This window comes from Sinocyclocheilus rhinocerous, unplaced genomic scaffold (genome assembly GCF_001515625.1).
Source record: "Sinocyclocheilus rhinocerous isolate Xijiao unplaced genomic scaffold, SAMN03320098_v1.1 scaffold498, whole genome shotgun sequence".
NCBI lineage: Eukaryota > Metazoa > Chordata > Actinopteri > Cypriniformes > Cyprinidae > Sinocyclocheilus > Sinocyclocheilus rhinocerous.
This window is the reverse complement of record NW_015633594.1, coordinates 368,229-386,194: the sequence shown is the minus strand read 5'-3', so window position 1 is coordinate 386,194 and position 17,966 is coordinate 368,229. Positions and strand designations below refer to the sequence as shown.

At 35.7% G+C, this 17,966-nt stretch overlaps 1 protein-coding gene and 2 pseudogenes across 1 annotated transcript; 2 read left to right on the top strand and 1 right to left on the bottom strand.

Moving 5' to 3' along the window:
• Nucleotides 1–1,060: 1,060 nt before the first annotated feature.
• On the bottom strand, nt 1,061–3,663 carry LOC107744708 (uncharacterized; annotated as a pseudogene).
• A 2,231-nt stretch (nt 3,664–5,894) lies between these two features.
• On the top strand, nt 5,895–6,922 carry LOC107744707 (mpv17-like protein; annotated as a pseudogene).
• A 2,033-nt stretch (nt 6,923–8,955) lies between these two features.
• rpl18 (ribosomal protein L18) lies at nt 8,956–14,394 on the top strand. The gene is made up of 7 exons (XM_016558495.1): nt 8,956–9,062; nt 9,704–9,790; nt 9,919–10,026; nt 10,201–10,299; nt 13,776–13,899; nt 14,078–14,147; nt 14,256–14,394. Exons 1-7 carry the CDS (start codon nt 9,060–9,062, stop codon nt 14,329–14,331), a joined length of 567 nt encoding a protein of 188 aa, XP_016413981.1. The 5' UTR covers nt 8,956–9,059; the 3' UTR covers nt 14,332–14,394.
• The last annotated feature ends 3,572 nt before the right edge of the window (nt 14,395–17,966 follow it).

The following is a 17,966-nucleotide window of genomic DNA, read 5'->3' as shown; positions in this document are numbered from 1 at the left end:
GTCACTGACAAATGTCATTTGAATTGATTTGTACATTTAGCAGACAGATTTGCAGAGCTGTTCAAACTCAATTAAATTAAATTCGGAGAGCATTCAAATTCAAAAACCAGTATTTCTCTGAATCCTAACCTCTAGTTTAATAAATGAGCCTTGTTATACTGAACCTGCGCTTTATAATGCAGCTTTGAACTAGTGTGAGATGAGTGGACAATAGCAGAGAATATGTATGAAAAGGAATTAAAACTCCAGCGGAGATACATGTTTGTATCTGAAGTGTTTCTGAAGAGGACTGTGTGCTTTTTTTGCATCTGTGGAACTTGAATTTTTCACCATGTTGTTTCTTTGATCTCTTGCTTTATTTTGCTATAATGATAAAATGAGACTAGGGTGAATTTTAATATACCATTGGTTTTGAAAGCAGTGTGGTTTATTTTCACACTAACACACTATCAGCGATTCACCATCGGCATAGTAAATATGGAGTAAGTGCCAGTTAAAAATACAATGAAAGAATGACAGACACTTAAAAATAGAATGAATTATCAATTTATTAACCAAAAATAGAAATCACAGTTGAATTTGACAAATTATTAGACATTTAAAATGGTTTTACAGTATGCTAAGTTTAAAAACGTTGTTATATTTAACAATAAAATAGTAAATTAATAAATAAATGAATACATTTTTAAAATGTACAAATAGATATTTAAAACTTTATTTTACATTTAAAAGCATAATTAATTATAACAATGAAATAATAAATTAATAAATCACTTTAAATTGATAAATAAATAAACATTTAAAATGTAAAAGTTTAATTTATGTTCATAATGTAACTTAAATGCAAAAATACAATTTGCATGCATTAATAACTTTTAAAGCACTTGTTAAGCAAACTTTTTAGCCTGTCAAAAATGGCCAGTCCATCACAGGACTCTATAAATACAATAAAAAAATGCACATTTGAAAAGTAAATTGATCCCTTTATATAACTGATTTTTTTTTTGTATTATAATGTTACAATACTCATACAGTTTTGTTACAGAAAATATAAAATTTTTCACACTACAGACAAGAACATTTCACAGAAATGATCATGAAATCACAAAAGTGTAATAATCAGACAACCCCAGATACAATAAAATGAATGAATACAGTTCATACCATTGCTGTCCAATGACTGATCAATACTTTCCAAATGTATTCATACTATTTACCTCTTCCTCTGCCACAATGTTACTGAACAGCCAATCATCATCTAGAGGCGGAGTTGGAATTGGAGTGGGGTGGAGCTTACGTAATGTCGCAGGGAAAGATATAGCCACGCCCTCGAAGTTGTAACTACTCTGACTGCCTCTGAATTGCGAGTAAAAACACGACTCTTCTTTATGATAACAAAAGCCTTCGAGGCAGCACATTATCGGGCATTGGGGGCCTGGTGAAGTCTGGCAGAGATTCTCAACCTGTACGATATTTCTTATATCAGTGTCTTGCATCATAATCTGATCTGTTACTGGACTTGTAAAGTTCTTGTATGAGCTTTTTAGAGGTTGTTGTTCCCAGTTGTCATAAAGAATCCTTTTGGATTGCTCCAACTGACTCTTAAATCCTGGGAAGATGTGGTGGCTTGAAATATTACCATCCATGACATAAAAATCTGTATCTGAGTAACCATCCTCTTTCCCATTCATCTTCATCCAAGGTTCAACCTGACCAAAACGGTCTTCTAGAATGTTATTGTGGTTCATAGTAAAGTTTACTTGATCATGATGGAAACTACGTCTATGTGGCTCTTGACTGCAGAGAACATTAGCAAAAAATTCATGACCTGTTTGGCCCAAATTGGACATGGAGTTGCTGGTCCCACCATCAGAACCTGTTAGGTTCTCTAGGTCTGAATCCGTAGAGCTTGGAAACACACATGTTTCCTGTAAACATCGTCCATCCTCTTCACTGTGAGCCATCCACTCGTTACATTTAAGATCATCGTTATGGGTAAGCAGATCTCCATGATTACTAGAACAATCTAGAAAGTCAAGGTTGTCCACCATATCCATCTGGAGACTCTCTACGATGTTGGCATCTTGCGTTTGGACACAGTGCTCGGCATCTATGAGCGTCTGAACCTCCAAATCGCATGAATCCAAAGACAATAGTGAAATCACCGGAGAAGGGGGGTGACAGGTCTGGAACATCAACCTCTGTGTGGAGCAACTTCATGTCAGAGCATTTGGTGAGATGTGGTTTCGAATATGTTCTTGTTCTTTCAATGGATCCAAACCAGGAGGACATGCTGTCCTCTAGAAGACTGTTGGTCATTTGTGTCAAGCTTTCTAAATCGGTAGATGCTGGTTGTCTTTCCAAGCTGAAGCCGGTGTCCTTCTCCATTGAGCTTCCAGGGTTGTTTTTCAAAGCTTTGCAGTCTTTCTCAGTTCTGGGATTAGCTCCTCTACGATTGGAGAACTTGCACTGTGAGAAACTTTTATCAGCCACATGGGTCTCCAAAAGACTGTCCAATGTCCAGAGGTCACACACATCCTCTTGTTGTTCAGGAAGTGCTTCGGTTTTGTCAGCATTTATAAAAGTTTCAACAGCTTAGAAAACAGAACAAGGAGTCATCAAACTTGTACCAATCCAGAACAAACAGGTTTTGAAAAAAAAAAGAAGTAATGTCTTGTACCGTTTTTGATCGTTTGGGTGACTGGTCTGTGACTTCTGTTACAATGTGAGATATCCTGGGTGTCAGATCATTTGAGGGTTTATCCGTTGAAAATAAAGCAGACGCCAGCTGATGGTTTGCTGCCTCTATTTCAGCAAATTTCCTGCGTAGAGTCAGAGGGAATAATAATTCTAAAATATATATTTTTTTATAATTACACAATTATCAAAACATTATATATATTTATAAACATAACATTCTAAAAATATACAGTAGCGTTCAAAAGTTTGGGGTCAGTTAGTTTTTTTTATTTTTTTTTTAAGAAATTAATAGTTTTGTTCAGCAAGGCCACATATAATTGGTCAAAAATGGCAGTGAAGACATTTTTAAATATGCTGTTCTTTTTAGCCTTCTGTTTATCAAAGAATACTGAAAAAACAATTCAAATATTAAATAACTGTATTCAACATTGATAATAATAAGAAACATTTATTGAGCGCTAAATCTGCATATTATAATTATTTCTGAAGGATCATGTGACACTGAAGACTGGAGTAATGACTGCTGAAAATTCATCTTTGCCATCACAGGAATAAATGAAATTCTAAAATACATTAAAATAGAAAACAGTTATTTTAAATTGTAACAATATTTCACAATATTACTGTTTTACTGTATTTTTGATCAAATAAAATCAGCCTCAGTGGGCATAAGCTTAAAACATAATCCCCATACTGTTCCCAAACATTTGAACGGTAGTATATGAATATATACAGTATAACCTCTGTATCATGTTGTGCAGAAACCTGCGATGATTGACTTGTCGTTTTGATGGCTTGTTTTTACGTGGTCTTTGCAAAGTCCTCATCATGTGACCAGCTGCTGAAGTCACAAAAGTAAAAAGATCACGGCCCCATGGCACTCCAGACTCCAACCCCGGTTCAAAGGTCAAAATACTGGATGGACGCATAGCTTTGGAAATACAATGAGGATAAAATATGAGCATGAGAGAGAGAGAGAGAGAGATAAAAGGAGATCATATTCAACATTCAACACAAAACTAAAGGAGCAGAGCTACTTCAACACTGCATTACAATAAGATTTAAATCTCTAAAACCTGATGGTAGCCAAATGAAATCTGGTTGTGAAAGCCCAACTTAGCTTCTGTTACTCAGTAAGAATCCACTTTGAAACGAAATGCGCCAGAGAAGCAAAAGGCTTTACACAGGTCATGTACCCTGACAGACAGAGAGAATGAGCGAATGACCGAGGGGAGGGTAGCATTTGGTTCATTGGTGGTGCCACAGAATGAGCGATTCTTTGTCTGCATTGATAAAGGATGGCAAGACAGCACCATTAAAGAGGACAGAGAAGTGCAGCGAGATGAAAAGAGAAGCAATTACCTAGAAGTCAACTGGTTCGGGCCGTGTGCTCTCTTTAAGCATTGTCAAAAACAGCGATTGTTATGTGTTAGCAAACACAGCGCACCAGTTAAGCGCTTAACGGCCCTTTAATTGATCTGTTTAATCTCTGATCCTCATTAACACATTCTCCTGTCTGAGAGCTCTACTGGTTGCCACAGACAAATTGCCTTCACATTTCAGACAAAATGTTGTTTTTACATATCTATGGGGGCGTTCAACATAATGGAACGAGGTCCAGAGGACAGGAAATATGACATGATTCAAAGCAGGAACATATTCATTTTAACTGTGCATGCTTAATTTATGACTCCAAAGAAAATGAAATATTCCAAACCCACATATAGCATTTGAAATTAGATTATTTTTTAAAGGGATAGTTCACTCAAAAATGAAAGAATTGTGATGCATGTCCACTGTTGGACAATTGTTAATAGACAATTAAACTAGTGCCAAATATGTCCATAGTGAAACATTTCTAAAACGGGATAGTTCTGCCCAAACTATTTGTCATCATTTAGTCACTATCATGCTGTTTTAAACCTGTTTCTAAGAGTCTTTATTTCTACTGGAACATATATATATATATTTTTTTTTCATGAGAATGACACCCCAGTGTGTTTTTAACCACATCTGAAATTATGTATCATGTAGCATTCATTTATACACACAATTAAACAATGTTTTCACATCTGCATAATTTGACAAATTTACAGCTAATAGCATATATTACTGTTATATTCATTACCTTGATTTTCCTGTTTCCTTCATACAAAATACCTTCATAATGAAAAAAAATAAGAAAAAAAGGTAATTCTGTGAATTTTAATAAAGATGAACACCTAGAACATAAAAGTTTAAGAAATACCAAGATCAGTGTTATTTTAGTATAATTTATATACTACTATATTTATTCACATTTTAAATTAGTTTTTATTTTTGTATTTTAAGTTTTCATTTAAATGTAAGTCATTTTTTAGTTTTTTTTGTCATTTTTATGCTCAGTATTTCTATTTAGCTTTAATTAATTTTTTTAAGTTATAGTTATTTTAGTACTTTAGCTTAAACGTATTTTACTTCAGTTAGTTGACAAGGCAGCATTTCTAATTTTCATGTAAATTTTTCATTTTATATTTCGTTTTTTCCTCTAATGCATATATTTTATTTCTGCTTTATTTGAAATAATAAACAATTTTCAGTAGTTTTAGTTTACAATACCCAGATGTTAAATTGGTAATAGCATCTTGTTTAAATTTACTGTAGTTATATTAATCATTCAGCACTAACATTTGCAGTGGGCTGTGGACAGGAGATTCTTCACTATATATAGTACAGTACAACTACACACACGTGCCTACTGTCACTGCAGCTCACGTTCTCTCACAGTTTTGAAGAACCTCAGCTTTCAGCCTGGTGTTAAAATGTTCTTCTCTCAAGTTTAACATCGGTGAGCTTCATACTTCATATTGTGCATCTGATTTCTGCATTTTATTTTGTGATTATCATGCATTTCACTATTAGCAGTAAATTGTATACCGATCATTAGCTAAATGCCTTTCCCTTTTGTAACATTCCCTCATACTTGTGTTCTTTTCTCACATTCTTGTCTATCTATCTACCTATCTATCTATCTATCTATCTAATCATCATACAAGTATGATCAATCATGTAATCTTGTTGTACACTCCTCCTAAAAAAAAAAAAAAAAAAATACACACATTTTTGGATGAAATTACATTTATTGTAGATCAGGCCAAAACAATGTGCATACTTCAGTTTATTAAAATATTTATCATCCCTGTCTAGTGGTCATCATGAACAGAGCATGGGCTTTGTTCAAATCCCATCCATATCTCCAATGTGGTGGGATACACAACACGTTTTGCCACAGCAGACCTCATTCAGCAAAGCATGATGGGAAAAACTCAGGACAAAGGGACAGTACTGGATCGAGTGGGACTAGATACCTCCAACACATCCGTTGAGGGATTTACTGTGGCTGGAGAAGCAGAGACAGATGATGATAGCAAAATAAGTGTATCAGAGGGAAATAAAAAAGCTTGGGAAGAAAATAAACCATCAGATCCAATGCAACATGCTCCACAGCTTGACAGCATCGACTGGGCCCAGACTGCTCGGGCTGGTTGGGTCCTGTTTCCATGCCAACTTCAATTACCATTGGCTACGGGGACTGGAGAGGATGTTTCCAGGAGGAGGGATCAGAAGAGTTTCACTTAAAGTGTTTCTGGACCAGCTGTTTGCAGCCCCTATGACAATAAGTGCTTTCTACATTGGTGAGAACCAGAGGTTTTTCATCATACTTCCACTTATATAATTGAAGGAAATCAATGCATAAACATAAATCTGTGCATATGAATGAATTCATAGTCGGAAACTTTTTACAGCATTTATTACACTTCTAAAGGGCTGAGCACTTTGGAAGGTGCAGAGGATCCCCTTGAAGACTGGAGAAATAAATTCTGGACCTCTTATAAGGTAAACACAAGGAACACAGGAACTATTCGACATAAATGTAAATATTAAAGGTTCAGGATCTATTCTGACACATTGATTGACTATTTTTCTCTCTCTCTCTCTCTCTCTCTGGTAGACTGGAGTAGTGAAGGCTATTGGTCAACAATGCAGGTACTATAGTAGTCCATCCATTCGTTCATACATCTATTCTGTTTGTAAGAGGTTTCCTCATTTTCTCATGTCTCAGGCTGTGAACTTCTCGCTGATCCCGCCGGTGGCTCGCACTGTTTTTGTTGGAGGAGTTGCTCTTGGCTGGACTGTCTTCTTGTGTCATTTCAAGCAACAGAAGAGTGACTTCCTGACTTAGGCTTTATTCTGCAGCTGCTTGGCTTTGCATTTAACCAAAACATGCACTTTCTTAAAGGGGTCATATGATGCTTTTTAAAAGATCATTATTTTGGATACATTCATATAAAACACCGCATTCGGGTTCCGATCGGCTGAAGGGTTTTATAAATTACTCTTTTTCAAAACTATTGAAATGTAAAGAAATCTCAACAGGAACCAAGACTGGTCAAATTTACAGCATTTTACAAACAATCTGATATAGAAAGTTAAAAATAAATCTGGAATGTAATAATGATTTAATCGTTAAAAAAAATTTAATTGACATGATTGGAATTAAAATGATAAATTGAAATCAGTCAGTCAGTCACCTTTATTTATATAGCGCTTTTAACAATACAGATTGTGTCAAAGCAACTGAACAGCATTAATTAGGAAAATAGTGTGTCAATAATGCAAAATGACAATAGTAAACACTAATTTTTCAGTTAAAGACAGTTCATCATTGAATTCAGTGATGTCTTCATTCAGCTCAGTTCATAGTATCATAGTATCTGTGCAATCAAGGCGACGATATCGCTGGAAATGAAGTGTCCCCAACTAAGCAAGCCAGAGGCGACAGCGGCAAGGAACCAAAACTCCATCGGTGACAGAATGGAGAAAAAACCTTGGGAGAAACCAGGCTCAGTCGGGGGGCCAGTTCTCCTCTGGCCAGACCAAACCAGCAGTTCAATTTCAGTCACATTGTGCAGAGGACTCATCTGGTTCCTGTGGTCTTGTCCCGGTGGTCGTCTGAGACAGGGTCTTTACAGGGGAATAACATCTGTATCTGGTGTTCATCTAGTTGTCCTGGTCTCCGCTGTCTTTCAGGGCTGTAGAGGTCCTCTCTAGGTGCTGATCCACCATCTGGTCTGAATACGTACTGGATCCGGGTGACTGCAGTGACCATCTGATCTGGATACAGACTGGATCTGGTGGGTTGTTTCAGGGTTGGCATCATCTGAGGTCCTCTGAGGGGTTGGCATCATCTCTTCTCAGGTGTTCTGGATCCAGACTGAAGCTTGTGTAAATCCAAGTTACCACGGGATGTCAATCCCGTGGCAAAAACAGAGAAACAAATAGGGACATAATTAGCGTAGCTGCTGTTCCAAACAAGCAAACTACAATTAGCCTACTACATAATAAACATACATTATTTCTTACCCCATTCACGCATATTCTTTTAGAAACATTAAACTTGGGATGAAATGGTGGTAGCGAAAGATATTTACTCCAACATTGTGACAAAAATTTGAGTAAAACTGCTTATCAAAAAAGAAAAAAAAAGAAGGGTGTGGACTTGGTTCTATCCATCGGTTGTTGATTGGATTTTGATATGTGGGCAGTACACAGATGAATCGTGAGTCACAAAATCAGTACACAAAAGATCTAAAAGCAGAGTTCAGAAAATGAATTTTCATTTCATTCTCAATCTTAGAGAAAGAGTTTATAGATTTCTTAAAATAAAACAATAGGAATTTGGTTACTATATGATGGGGGAACTACAATGATATTATTATTATTGCATGTATTGAATGTATTTATTTGTCAGGGACATACATTATAATTTTTTTATTTAAAGAAAACACTATGGCTTATCTTTCAAAAGTCAATTGTAAGTTTATTTCAGCTGCTTAAATGTAAACATCTTTGTTTTTGTCTTAGTAGTAATTTTACCTTAGCCTACCAGTCATGAAAATTTGGTGAGAAAAAGATAAAATAATAATAAAAAAAACTTTTGCTAATTTAATTTCCCTACAAAACATTAAAGATTACATTAAAGACATGTATTCATGTAGCTTGCAATCACCCTCTTTTAAACTTTATGTAGCTACGATAGACCACGCAGCTGAGTATATGCCCTACATGTCGATTTATTTGTTTAGTTAAACGCGTTTTAGAATGACTTTCAACAAAAATGTGCACTTAAAATAGTTTAGGTGTGTTCCGAGAGCTCTGTATGCGGTCACGGTGCGCCAGGCCAGCGCACGATTGTTCATTGACAGGAAGCATGAACCAATCCAGACTCGCCTTTGCAGTCACATGACTCATCGCGTTCCGTAATCTCGCTGTACGTCCTCTCGCGAGCTTTCCTTTTCCCTTTTCACTCTGAGTCCAAGATGGTAGGTAGCTTGATTTGTCACGGAATGTACCGGTGTCCGAAATCTACCTCCATCCTCAGCTATATCTCTTCTAACTCTGCCGCAGATGATGTTTAGAAGCATTACATAGCGATGCAAATGACAAAAATATGCGTATCGTGAATTGTGTGTAAAATGAATAAGTAAATGTCGGCTAACGCACATCGGGCCGCTGAGATGAGTATCTCGTTCATGTGTTGCGCGTTAAACGACTTACGGATGGCTGACGACCACGTGTCACTAAGATTTTGTATACCCAGATATTCATAAAACATTTGCTGGCATTTCAATTAATTGCCTTGACGGGAGGAAGAGTACTTGAGCAAACTCGTGCTGGCTAAGCTAACTATTAGTGCTAGCAGTATGCGCTAGTCTGAGCCACATGAGTTGCTGCATATCTGAGACAGATGTATTAATATTAAAGTGCGGTGAAGTTGTTTTAATTTCACGGTGGTTTTGTAGTTATAGCCATTGTTGCTCAAATGTGTGTCACTGTGGCTAGTTAAGTTCTTTGCTAGTGAGATCTATTGAGAACGTGCTACATCTGACACCCAGCTCCACTGTTGTTTAATTATTCTTTGTGTTGGTGTGTGTGTAATTGATTCTTTTGTTTGATCGAATAGGGAGTTGACATCAGACACAACAAGGACCGTAAGGTTCACAGGAAGGAGCCCAAAAGTCAGGATATATACCTGAGGCTCTTGGTCAAGGTAAGAACTATAATGAAACTCAAAACACTTTGGAACTTAGGTTTGAAAATGCATTTCTGTGGCTGATTGCATAAGTTGTCTGTTGCTTTAATTTTTTACCAATGCATTTTTTTTTTGTGGGTTTGTAGTTGTACAGATTCCTGTCTCGCCGTTCTGATGCTCCCTTCAACAAAGTCATTCTGAGGAGGCTCTTCATGAGCAAGTCCAACCGCCCCCCTCTGGCCTTGTCCCGACTGGTGAGTTTTACTCCTGTATATGCAGATCTCATTTACGTTTGCCCTGTTGTGTGTTAAGCTTTGTCACTTTAGAAAGCAGGTAATCATGCTTTGTTTAAAAAGATTGATCTCAAGTGAGCAAGTTTTTTTTTTTTTGTCTCATGCAAACTTCGCTGCTTTTTTTTTTGCCTCTAGATCCGTAAGATGAAGCTTCCAGGCCGTGAAAACCTGACTGCTGTTGTTGTGGGAACTATTACTGATGATGTTAGGATTCAGAACATCCCTAAACTAAAGGTAAGACCAGACATTGAAAGTGTAATGAATGTCATATAAGCTTTGAGTTCAAGGTCCGTCTGTCCGCACAACCGTCTTGTTTCTGATTCTGCCCATGTATTCGTATGATTTTTTTTGAGATGCTGAACTGTTTGATTGAAACTGGTGATTGCAGACTTTGGTCCAAAAAAGCAAGTTAAATGTGCCCTCGTTTTCTTTAAGGAATTTAAATTAATTATTTTTTTATTGTTGTTTTATTGTATAGCAGGAATCTTAATACGGTGCCCCCCCCTCACATATAGGCCAAATTGTTTTTTTTCTGGTATTAAAAAACTTTTTTTTTCTTCTTTTTTTTTTTTTTTTTTTTTTACAAATTGGGAGTGTCAATATATATACTTTAACCATAAATAATTTTGGGTTTTTAAAATGACTTTAGTTAGATTTTGTGTATTTTAGCATTATAATTGAGTTCGATTATTTAAATTTTTAAATTGTAATGTCCTATTCAGATGGAAAAAAATTTCATGGGGATGTAGGGTGGTTTCAGCATTTGCAGGCACTGGACGGTGATTTTACTGCCGTTTCAATCCAGAATTTCTGTTTTTTTCTACCAGCACTGAGTGAAAATTTCTGGCCAAATTACCTACTGTTTTCTTGATAAACACCAAGGTCGTGTGGTAATTTAATTGACCTCTGAATCCACATCTCTGAGATTGTAAGAGGGCATAAATCCAAAAGTAATTTGTTAAATGCGTTTTAACCACTGCCAAGCACCGTGCCGTAACAGTTCTGCTTTGTGGTAATCTACATGCATTTTAAAGATGGACACAAGAACAATGCTGCAATAACAATATTTCATCACCATACACTATACAGTGATTGGGAGCCGTTAAGAACAAAACGAAGAGCATTTGAAATGGTCCGTTATTGCAACAGAAATGCAATATAATTTTTAAATATATACGATATACATTAAAAAAATGAAACCAGGTACCTGGGTCAAATTCTTACCTTATGTAAATAAGAGGATGCATTAACTTATTTCTAATTTAAATGACATCTATCGTTTTGACACAAAATGCAGCACAGAAAAAAACATTTAAACCAATAGCGTGTCCATTTTCCTGTCATTAAATAGGATATTTAAATGAATAATACCTAAATGTGAAATCTTCCTATTATAAAATTAAATATTAATTTATGGCTTGTCTAAGGAATTTATGACTAAGGAGCCATGCAGATTTTTTTTTGCTGATGTTTCCATGAGAAACACCTATCATACAAATAGGGCTTAAGTCATCCTGTGGCTCTCCTGGACGTTTGCTGAAGCCGCCTAATGTGATCCAGCTTGGTGTTTGAGAAACAATGAGTTGATGGAACTCTCTGCAAAGTTTGTGGTCAGTTGTTTCATAGTTCAGCTTGCCGTAGTTCATGCAAACATGACCCAGTGCACATTCAATCATGGTTTGTCCAATCTGATGCATTTATGCAGAAAAAATATGGAAGTAGAAAGGTTTTTCGCTCAATCTCGATCAAACCACTGCAGCGATATTCTCTGGACTCTTTAGATCAATAATTATCAAAAAAATGTTGAATTTTGTCCTTTGGTTATCTTTAACGGGGTAATTTAGAAAAGGGGTGTGGTTAAATATACCCATAAGCCTATAAAACCTAAATGAAAACTCAAAACTTTTTGAAACTTGGTGAAACCACGTGTCAGATGACTCGTAACAAGCATGTGAAGTTTCATGGAGATCGGAGCATAGTTGGCGCTATAACCGTTGAAAAGGCCTCAAAAATACAATATTTGTATAGAAAATGACCTCAAATTCTAGATAATGTTCATATATTCACAAAAACACAAGATCTTCATACCGTATGATAGAACTCCTCATTCTGAACAACGTTATCTCTGGGACTAATAATGTCAATCAAATGGTTCATTAAATATTCACAAATATGTTAAAAACCTGCTTTTGCGAACTAGTCCTAGGTTTTTCGCTCAATCTCGATCAAACCCCTGCAGTAATATTCTCTGGAGTCTCTAGATCAAAAAATTTTTGAATTTTGTCCTTTGGTTACCTATAATGGGGTCATTTAGAAATGGGGTCTGGTCAAATATACCCAAAAGCCTATAAAACCTAAACGAAAACTCACATTTTTGACTGAACTAACCCTTTAATTAAATATGTGAGATTATTTAAAACACCTACTTTTGTGAACTAGTCATAGATTTTAAACTCAAAATCAATAAAATCAGTGCAGTACTATTCTCTAGCCTCTCTAGGTCAATAATTATCAAAAAAAAATGTGAACATTTGCATTTTTACAACTATAAACCAGTCATTTTATAATATGTTTTTTACATAGTGTACCCAAAGGCCTATAAATCATAAAATAAAGCCTACAACATCTCTCAAAACTGTGTAAAATGATGCATAATTTCGTTCTAAACAAGCATGCAAAATTTAAGAGAGATTGGGCAAAAAAATAACACTATAATAGTTATAAAGGTTATAAACACTGTTTTGTATGAGAAATTGCTATTATAACCACTAGATGGCAGCGGAAGACCACTAATGGGCTCATTAAATGCCCTAAAACAGTACTGTTCATCGGTTTGCCTATGGATTCATGCTAAGACATTATAAAATCACTGTTATAACATTTAAAATCACATTGAGTCAAAGTTTACCATTTTGTTTATACAGACATATCAGTTTTTACAATTATGCCAGATTATGATTACAGTGAAACCTGAAAGGCCTTAAAGTGCTTGAACCCCGGTAATTACTGCTTGCAGCTATATTTATTATTATTTTTTTTTTATTTAATTGCATTTTCATTCATTTTTATTAGAAAAGTCATAATTAGATTTTACCCTCATATTGTGTAGTCCTATTTTCAGTAAATGAAAAGGCTTTCTTTTTCACTAAATCACTTTTTTAGGGAATGAAGACACATTTTGCTTCAGTATAAAATAAAATGCATAAATTATAGTAATTGTATAATTACATGTGTATAATTATATTAAGTATATTAATATATGATGTTGAAATGTTTCTTAGTTTTTCATAACATTAGCTCTGAATGCTTAATAGTATTGACATGCATAGAAAGTATACAGCTGCTGTATCATAGTATAAAATGAGCTGAGAATGCAACAAAGGAAAATGTAATGTGAATTATATATGCAATTTTTCTCTTTAAGTGAATGTACTGATTCTGAATTTCACAGTAAAGATTTGCCTTGGATTTCCAGGATAATGATGCTTTTAGTAATCAAATACAAACAGTGGTGCTGTGTTCACTGCTTTGTGTCTTGGTGACTGTAGTTGTTTTTGTGATACAAGCATTCCTGAAGTCTCTGTTGGGTGCCTTGACGTTTTAACAACTGCAGAGTATTTTAGTTGTATTTCACCGGACGATGAGAGCACAGAGTGTGAGGTTGTCTGAACGTCTTAATGATCATTTCTCTTTCCTGCGTCTTCTCACAGGTGTGTGCCCTGAAGTTGACCGACCGTGCTCGCAGCAGGATCTTGAAGGCTGGTGGACAGATCATGACCCTAGACCAGCTGGCACTTACTTCACCTAGAGGACATGGCACCGTTCTGTTGTCAGGTACGTGAGCATAAAGCAAGGATACAACTTCAGTACAAATTCTGTTCAGTCCGTATGCTCGTAACATTCTCAGTTATTTTTTATAACTGCTTGTGTCCTGAATGAGATCCTTAATTGTTTCTATTTAGATGTTTTGAGCTAAGCTCAGGGTTAATGCATTTGTCTGGTTTGTCCGCAGGACCCCGTAAGGCCAGAGAGGTGTACAGGCATTTTGGGAAAGCTACTGGAACCCCCCACAGCCATACCAAGTATGGAAACAAAATGCACTTTAATTTTAAGCCTTCATAAACTTGTTTGATGTAAGTTGATCATTTTGATGAACCCTTTAACTCACAGTATGTTTCTCTGTCTTCTAGGCCCTATGTGCGCTCCAAAGGCAGGAAGTTCGAGCGTGCCCGTGGTCGCAGAGCCAGCCGAGGATACAAAAACTAAAGATGTGTCTTTTTGTATTCGATATTGTAATGCAAATAAAGATTGGGTAATATTCCAAATACAGTCTGTTGGAGTTGCTTCATCTCATTTTATGCTCCGTTCAAAAATGCTTCAAGTATTTTGCAGCTTCTGATTTTTTTTTATTTTTTTTTTTAACCTCTTAACTGAAATTGACACCCTTACATGCACCGAAATGACTGTGACTTAACCACATCAGGTGGAAAAAGCAAACCTAATGATGAAATGTTTTGTTGACAACTGCCAGGTTACATGTGCGTATGCACATGGTTTCCAATACAGTTTCAGAATTAACTCAAAGATCACTAAGAATTATGATTGTAAAGTTAAAAGAAGTTAATGTCAGAGGAAATGCGCGCAGACCTTGACTGAACCTTGAGTTTTCCATTTTAATTTGCACTTACATTTGAACAAAACAAGCTCTAAGCAGTTTGTGTTAAACATTTATGGGAAGTTTGAGTGAGAGAAAGTTGTACAAATATGTAATTTAGCTTAAAGTTTTATAAATTCATGAGGAAGAAGTATTTTAAATCTTAAGACAAGTTCTGTGCTATTTTAATCACCTAATATTTTGCAGCATATTTCGGTAGTTTGTTTTTGGCAAAATTTATATTTAAAAGTAAAAATGTTAGACTCTGTAAGCCAATAAACTTGTCCAGTAAGAATCTGTTAAAAATTAGTTTTAAAGTTAGTCTGTCGCACTCTATGGCATTCATGTCGCTATAGCAATGGCATGTCGGCTTGCCTGAAAAGAAATGCATGTAATGAAATTCAGGATTGGTAGTTTTTAAACCTCTGTAGTTTAAATGAATTACAGTTTTGAGTACAGAACTAATTCAATTAATGCAGATCACTCCAGAGTTTTTTGAGAGAAAGCCGTAGGAAAAATAATGGCCTCAATTAAAATGCAAAAATATCTAAACATTTGTAGGATGACCGTGCAAATGTAGAAGAAAAACGGCGCAACTTAAATGAGTGACAGTATGTGGAAACAAAAAAATTGGGTGAAGTGCTTGGCCAGTATTCAAAGGAGTTTTGCTATTGGTGAGTAAAAAATTTTTTAGAAACAGACTGCCTTTGATCTGCAAAATCTGTGGTTGTTACTTCCAGTGCACAGAGGACAAATTAAACATTTCAATAGGAAGATTGGAGCAGTTTCAGCCACATGTGATGGTGTCATGATAACCAACGATGAATATTAATATCTGAATTTCCACCTTGATAATTTCAAACTTTATCTCGAAATGTTTTTAAATGATGTAATCTAAAGCCCTTGTGTATAGCAGGTTCTCACACTGTAAAGCCCTTTAAGAAATCACATTTAAGTCCATCGAGTTTAAAGCACGTTTTGGGCTCTTCTATATAAGGACAAAACTTTCTAGATGAAACAGATCTATGCCATGATGTAAGAGACGGTAAGTGGCAGACAAATCTGCAGACAGACAGACGCTCAGAGACTCGTATGATTTGCATGTGATGATTATCTATTCATCTATTCTATAAACTTTCGGTTTGACAGTTCTATAGAGAAATGAAATGTGCAATTCAAAGCGTAGAATGAAACTGAGCTCATTTAATCCACTGTTGGCTTTCATGGAACTTTGGCTATTAAAAAGAGGCTGTGATACACTAAATAACAAATTCTTTTGAACCACACTTTGCATGGCATTCTGAATAAAATGTCAGTGGGTTTTTATGAATATGCAAATAAGGCCTCTTACAATACCCATTTGATTCTGAATGCACTCTTAAATATTTAATATAATTAAACTCTAATATTAAATTTTGTAATCATGCATATATTTACAAATTGAATCCCCAAATATATAATGGACATCTTGTAAATAATCACAGTACCACTTTTTTTTTTATTATTAACAATTGCAACCTTTCTTTTTTCTTCTTAAATTAACACAAGAATCTTCCCATAAACCTTTATTTTATTAATATATGTATTTTGTCATATATTTGTTTTACCCTTATTAAATTATTATTTTAATTATGTATGGCATTGTGTTGTGTTTTAGGGTGTTTTACAATTAAATAATGAGACAACTTTAGTAAGAACTTTTGCTACTTGCCACTTACTGTCACTAAAATTGCCATATTTAATATCTCCGTGTGGAAAATGCATTTAATAATTGCTGAAGTATGTTTAACTTTAAATGAAATACGTATTCGAATAATTCTAAATAATAATTTCCTTCAGCATATCCATGTTCAAGAGAGCAAAGGATTGAAAGTGAGACACCTGAATCTGGAGAATGTTAGTGTCTGTGCTTCTGAGGAAATGACTGATGGGGTCAGTGGGGAAGGAATATGTAATATCTCTGTCATAATCCCTCCATCAAGCATAATCAGTGTTAATACGTTCCATTCTCGCTGCTATCTGCATATGCATATAATATAACCCACTCGTGACAGTCTCTTTTTTCCACATCAGGGGCTCACATAGGTCTTCCCCAGCTCTCCTGTTATTCAAATCAGCTGTATCAGCCACATACAGTGAATAGGAAAGACCCCATCACGCTCTCATATCACCCCCTCTGATCTGAAGAGACGGAGAGCATGAAAGTGAACGCTGATATCTGTGTGCTGTATGTAACCACAACATGTCCCAGATAGAAGTGGTTCACGTCGACCAAGGTTGATATTTGGATGTTTTTTGTGTGCAATGGGGGCCTAATGGGCATGAAAACTCACAAGATACACAAAGGAAGGAAATGATGAGAATCTCAGAATGAAAGAGTCTCAAGATCTGTGGTTATCCTCCCATACTTTACCTCATGAAGGCATACCTACCTGCTGCTTTTTCCATGGATTTACATATTTGCATATTCAACAGCCAGCTTACTGTTTCCACTTGGCTAAAAGTTTTAACGTCACTGAGCTGGTGTACAGCGCCCTCAGAAAAATCCAAATGTTAAAAATGAGACATTATATAGGTAGATATCAAGAAATTTAGAATGTTTTAAAATTGTATTTGGACACTTTATGGTTGCCAAATGTTCATATAACACCTGTAGTTAATGTGATGATTAACAACTATTGTTACTCTACTAGAACACCAGTGAGAACTTCACAAATCCATTAGTAAACACATTTAGATCATTCACTTTACAAAAAGGAAGGAAATTTGATGTTTAAATGCTTCAGATTATGAGAGTCGTACACTGCATACTAAAAACTACAAAACATACTATTTCTTGAACTGGCTTGTGACAGATAGGAGGAGTGAAAAACAGAGCAAAGATGGGAGGGGAGCGATTGAGTCAGCCACAAGCTCTTTTCTTCATCAAAACAACTCCAACCCCCATATTCATGTCACTCGCACACAGGCTCTCTGCCTTTACTGGAAGTGGTGCTGTTTTAGAATATGCTGATAGCACATCCGCATATCAACGGCTGAATCAAATGCATTCCGAAGCTCAGGACTGATACTAGGCTGACAGAACAGAAAGCAGCACTTACACAACCACATAAACAAACAATGATGCCATGGTGCAGGCTAAAATTACACATGCCATCTGTGTTTCTTACCCACTGGTTTAGGGTGGGTAAGGTTTCATTACATTGTTGTTTAATATTGCAAAATAATATATATATATATATATATA

What these genes read in the sequence shown, in the direction of transcription:
- rpl18 (XM_016558495.1), top strand. An exon ending in CTCTGGCCTTGTCCCGACTG is followed by an intron (nt 10,027 to 10,200) that starts GTGAGTTTTACT and finishes TTTTGCCTCTAG; the next exon opens with ATCCGTAAGATGAAGCTTCC. An exon ending in AGAACATCCCTAAACTAAAG is followed by an intron (nt 10,300 to 13,775) that starts GTAAGACCAGAC and finishes GTCTTCTCACAG; the next exon opens with GTGTGTGCCCTGAAGTTGAC.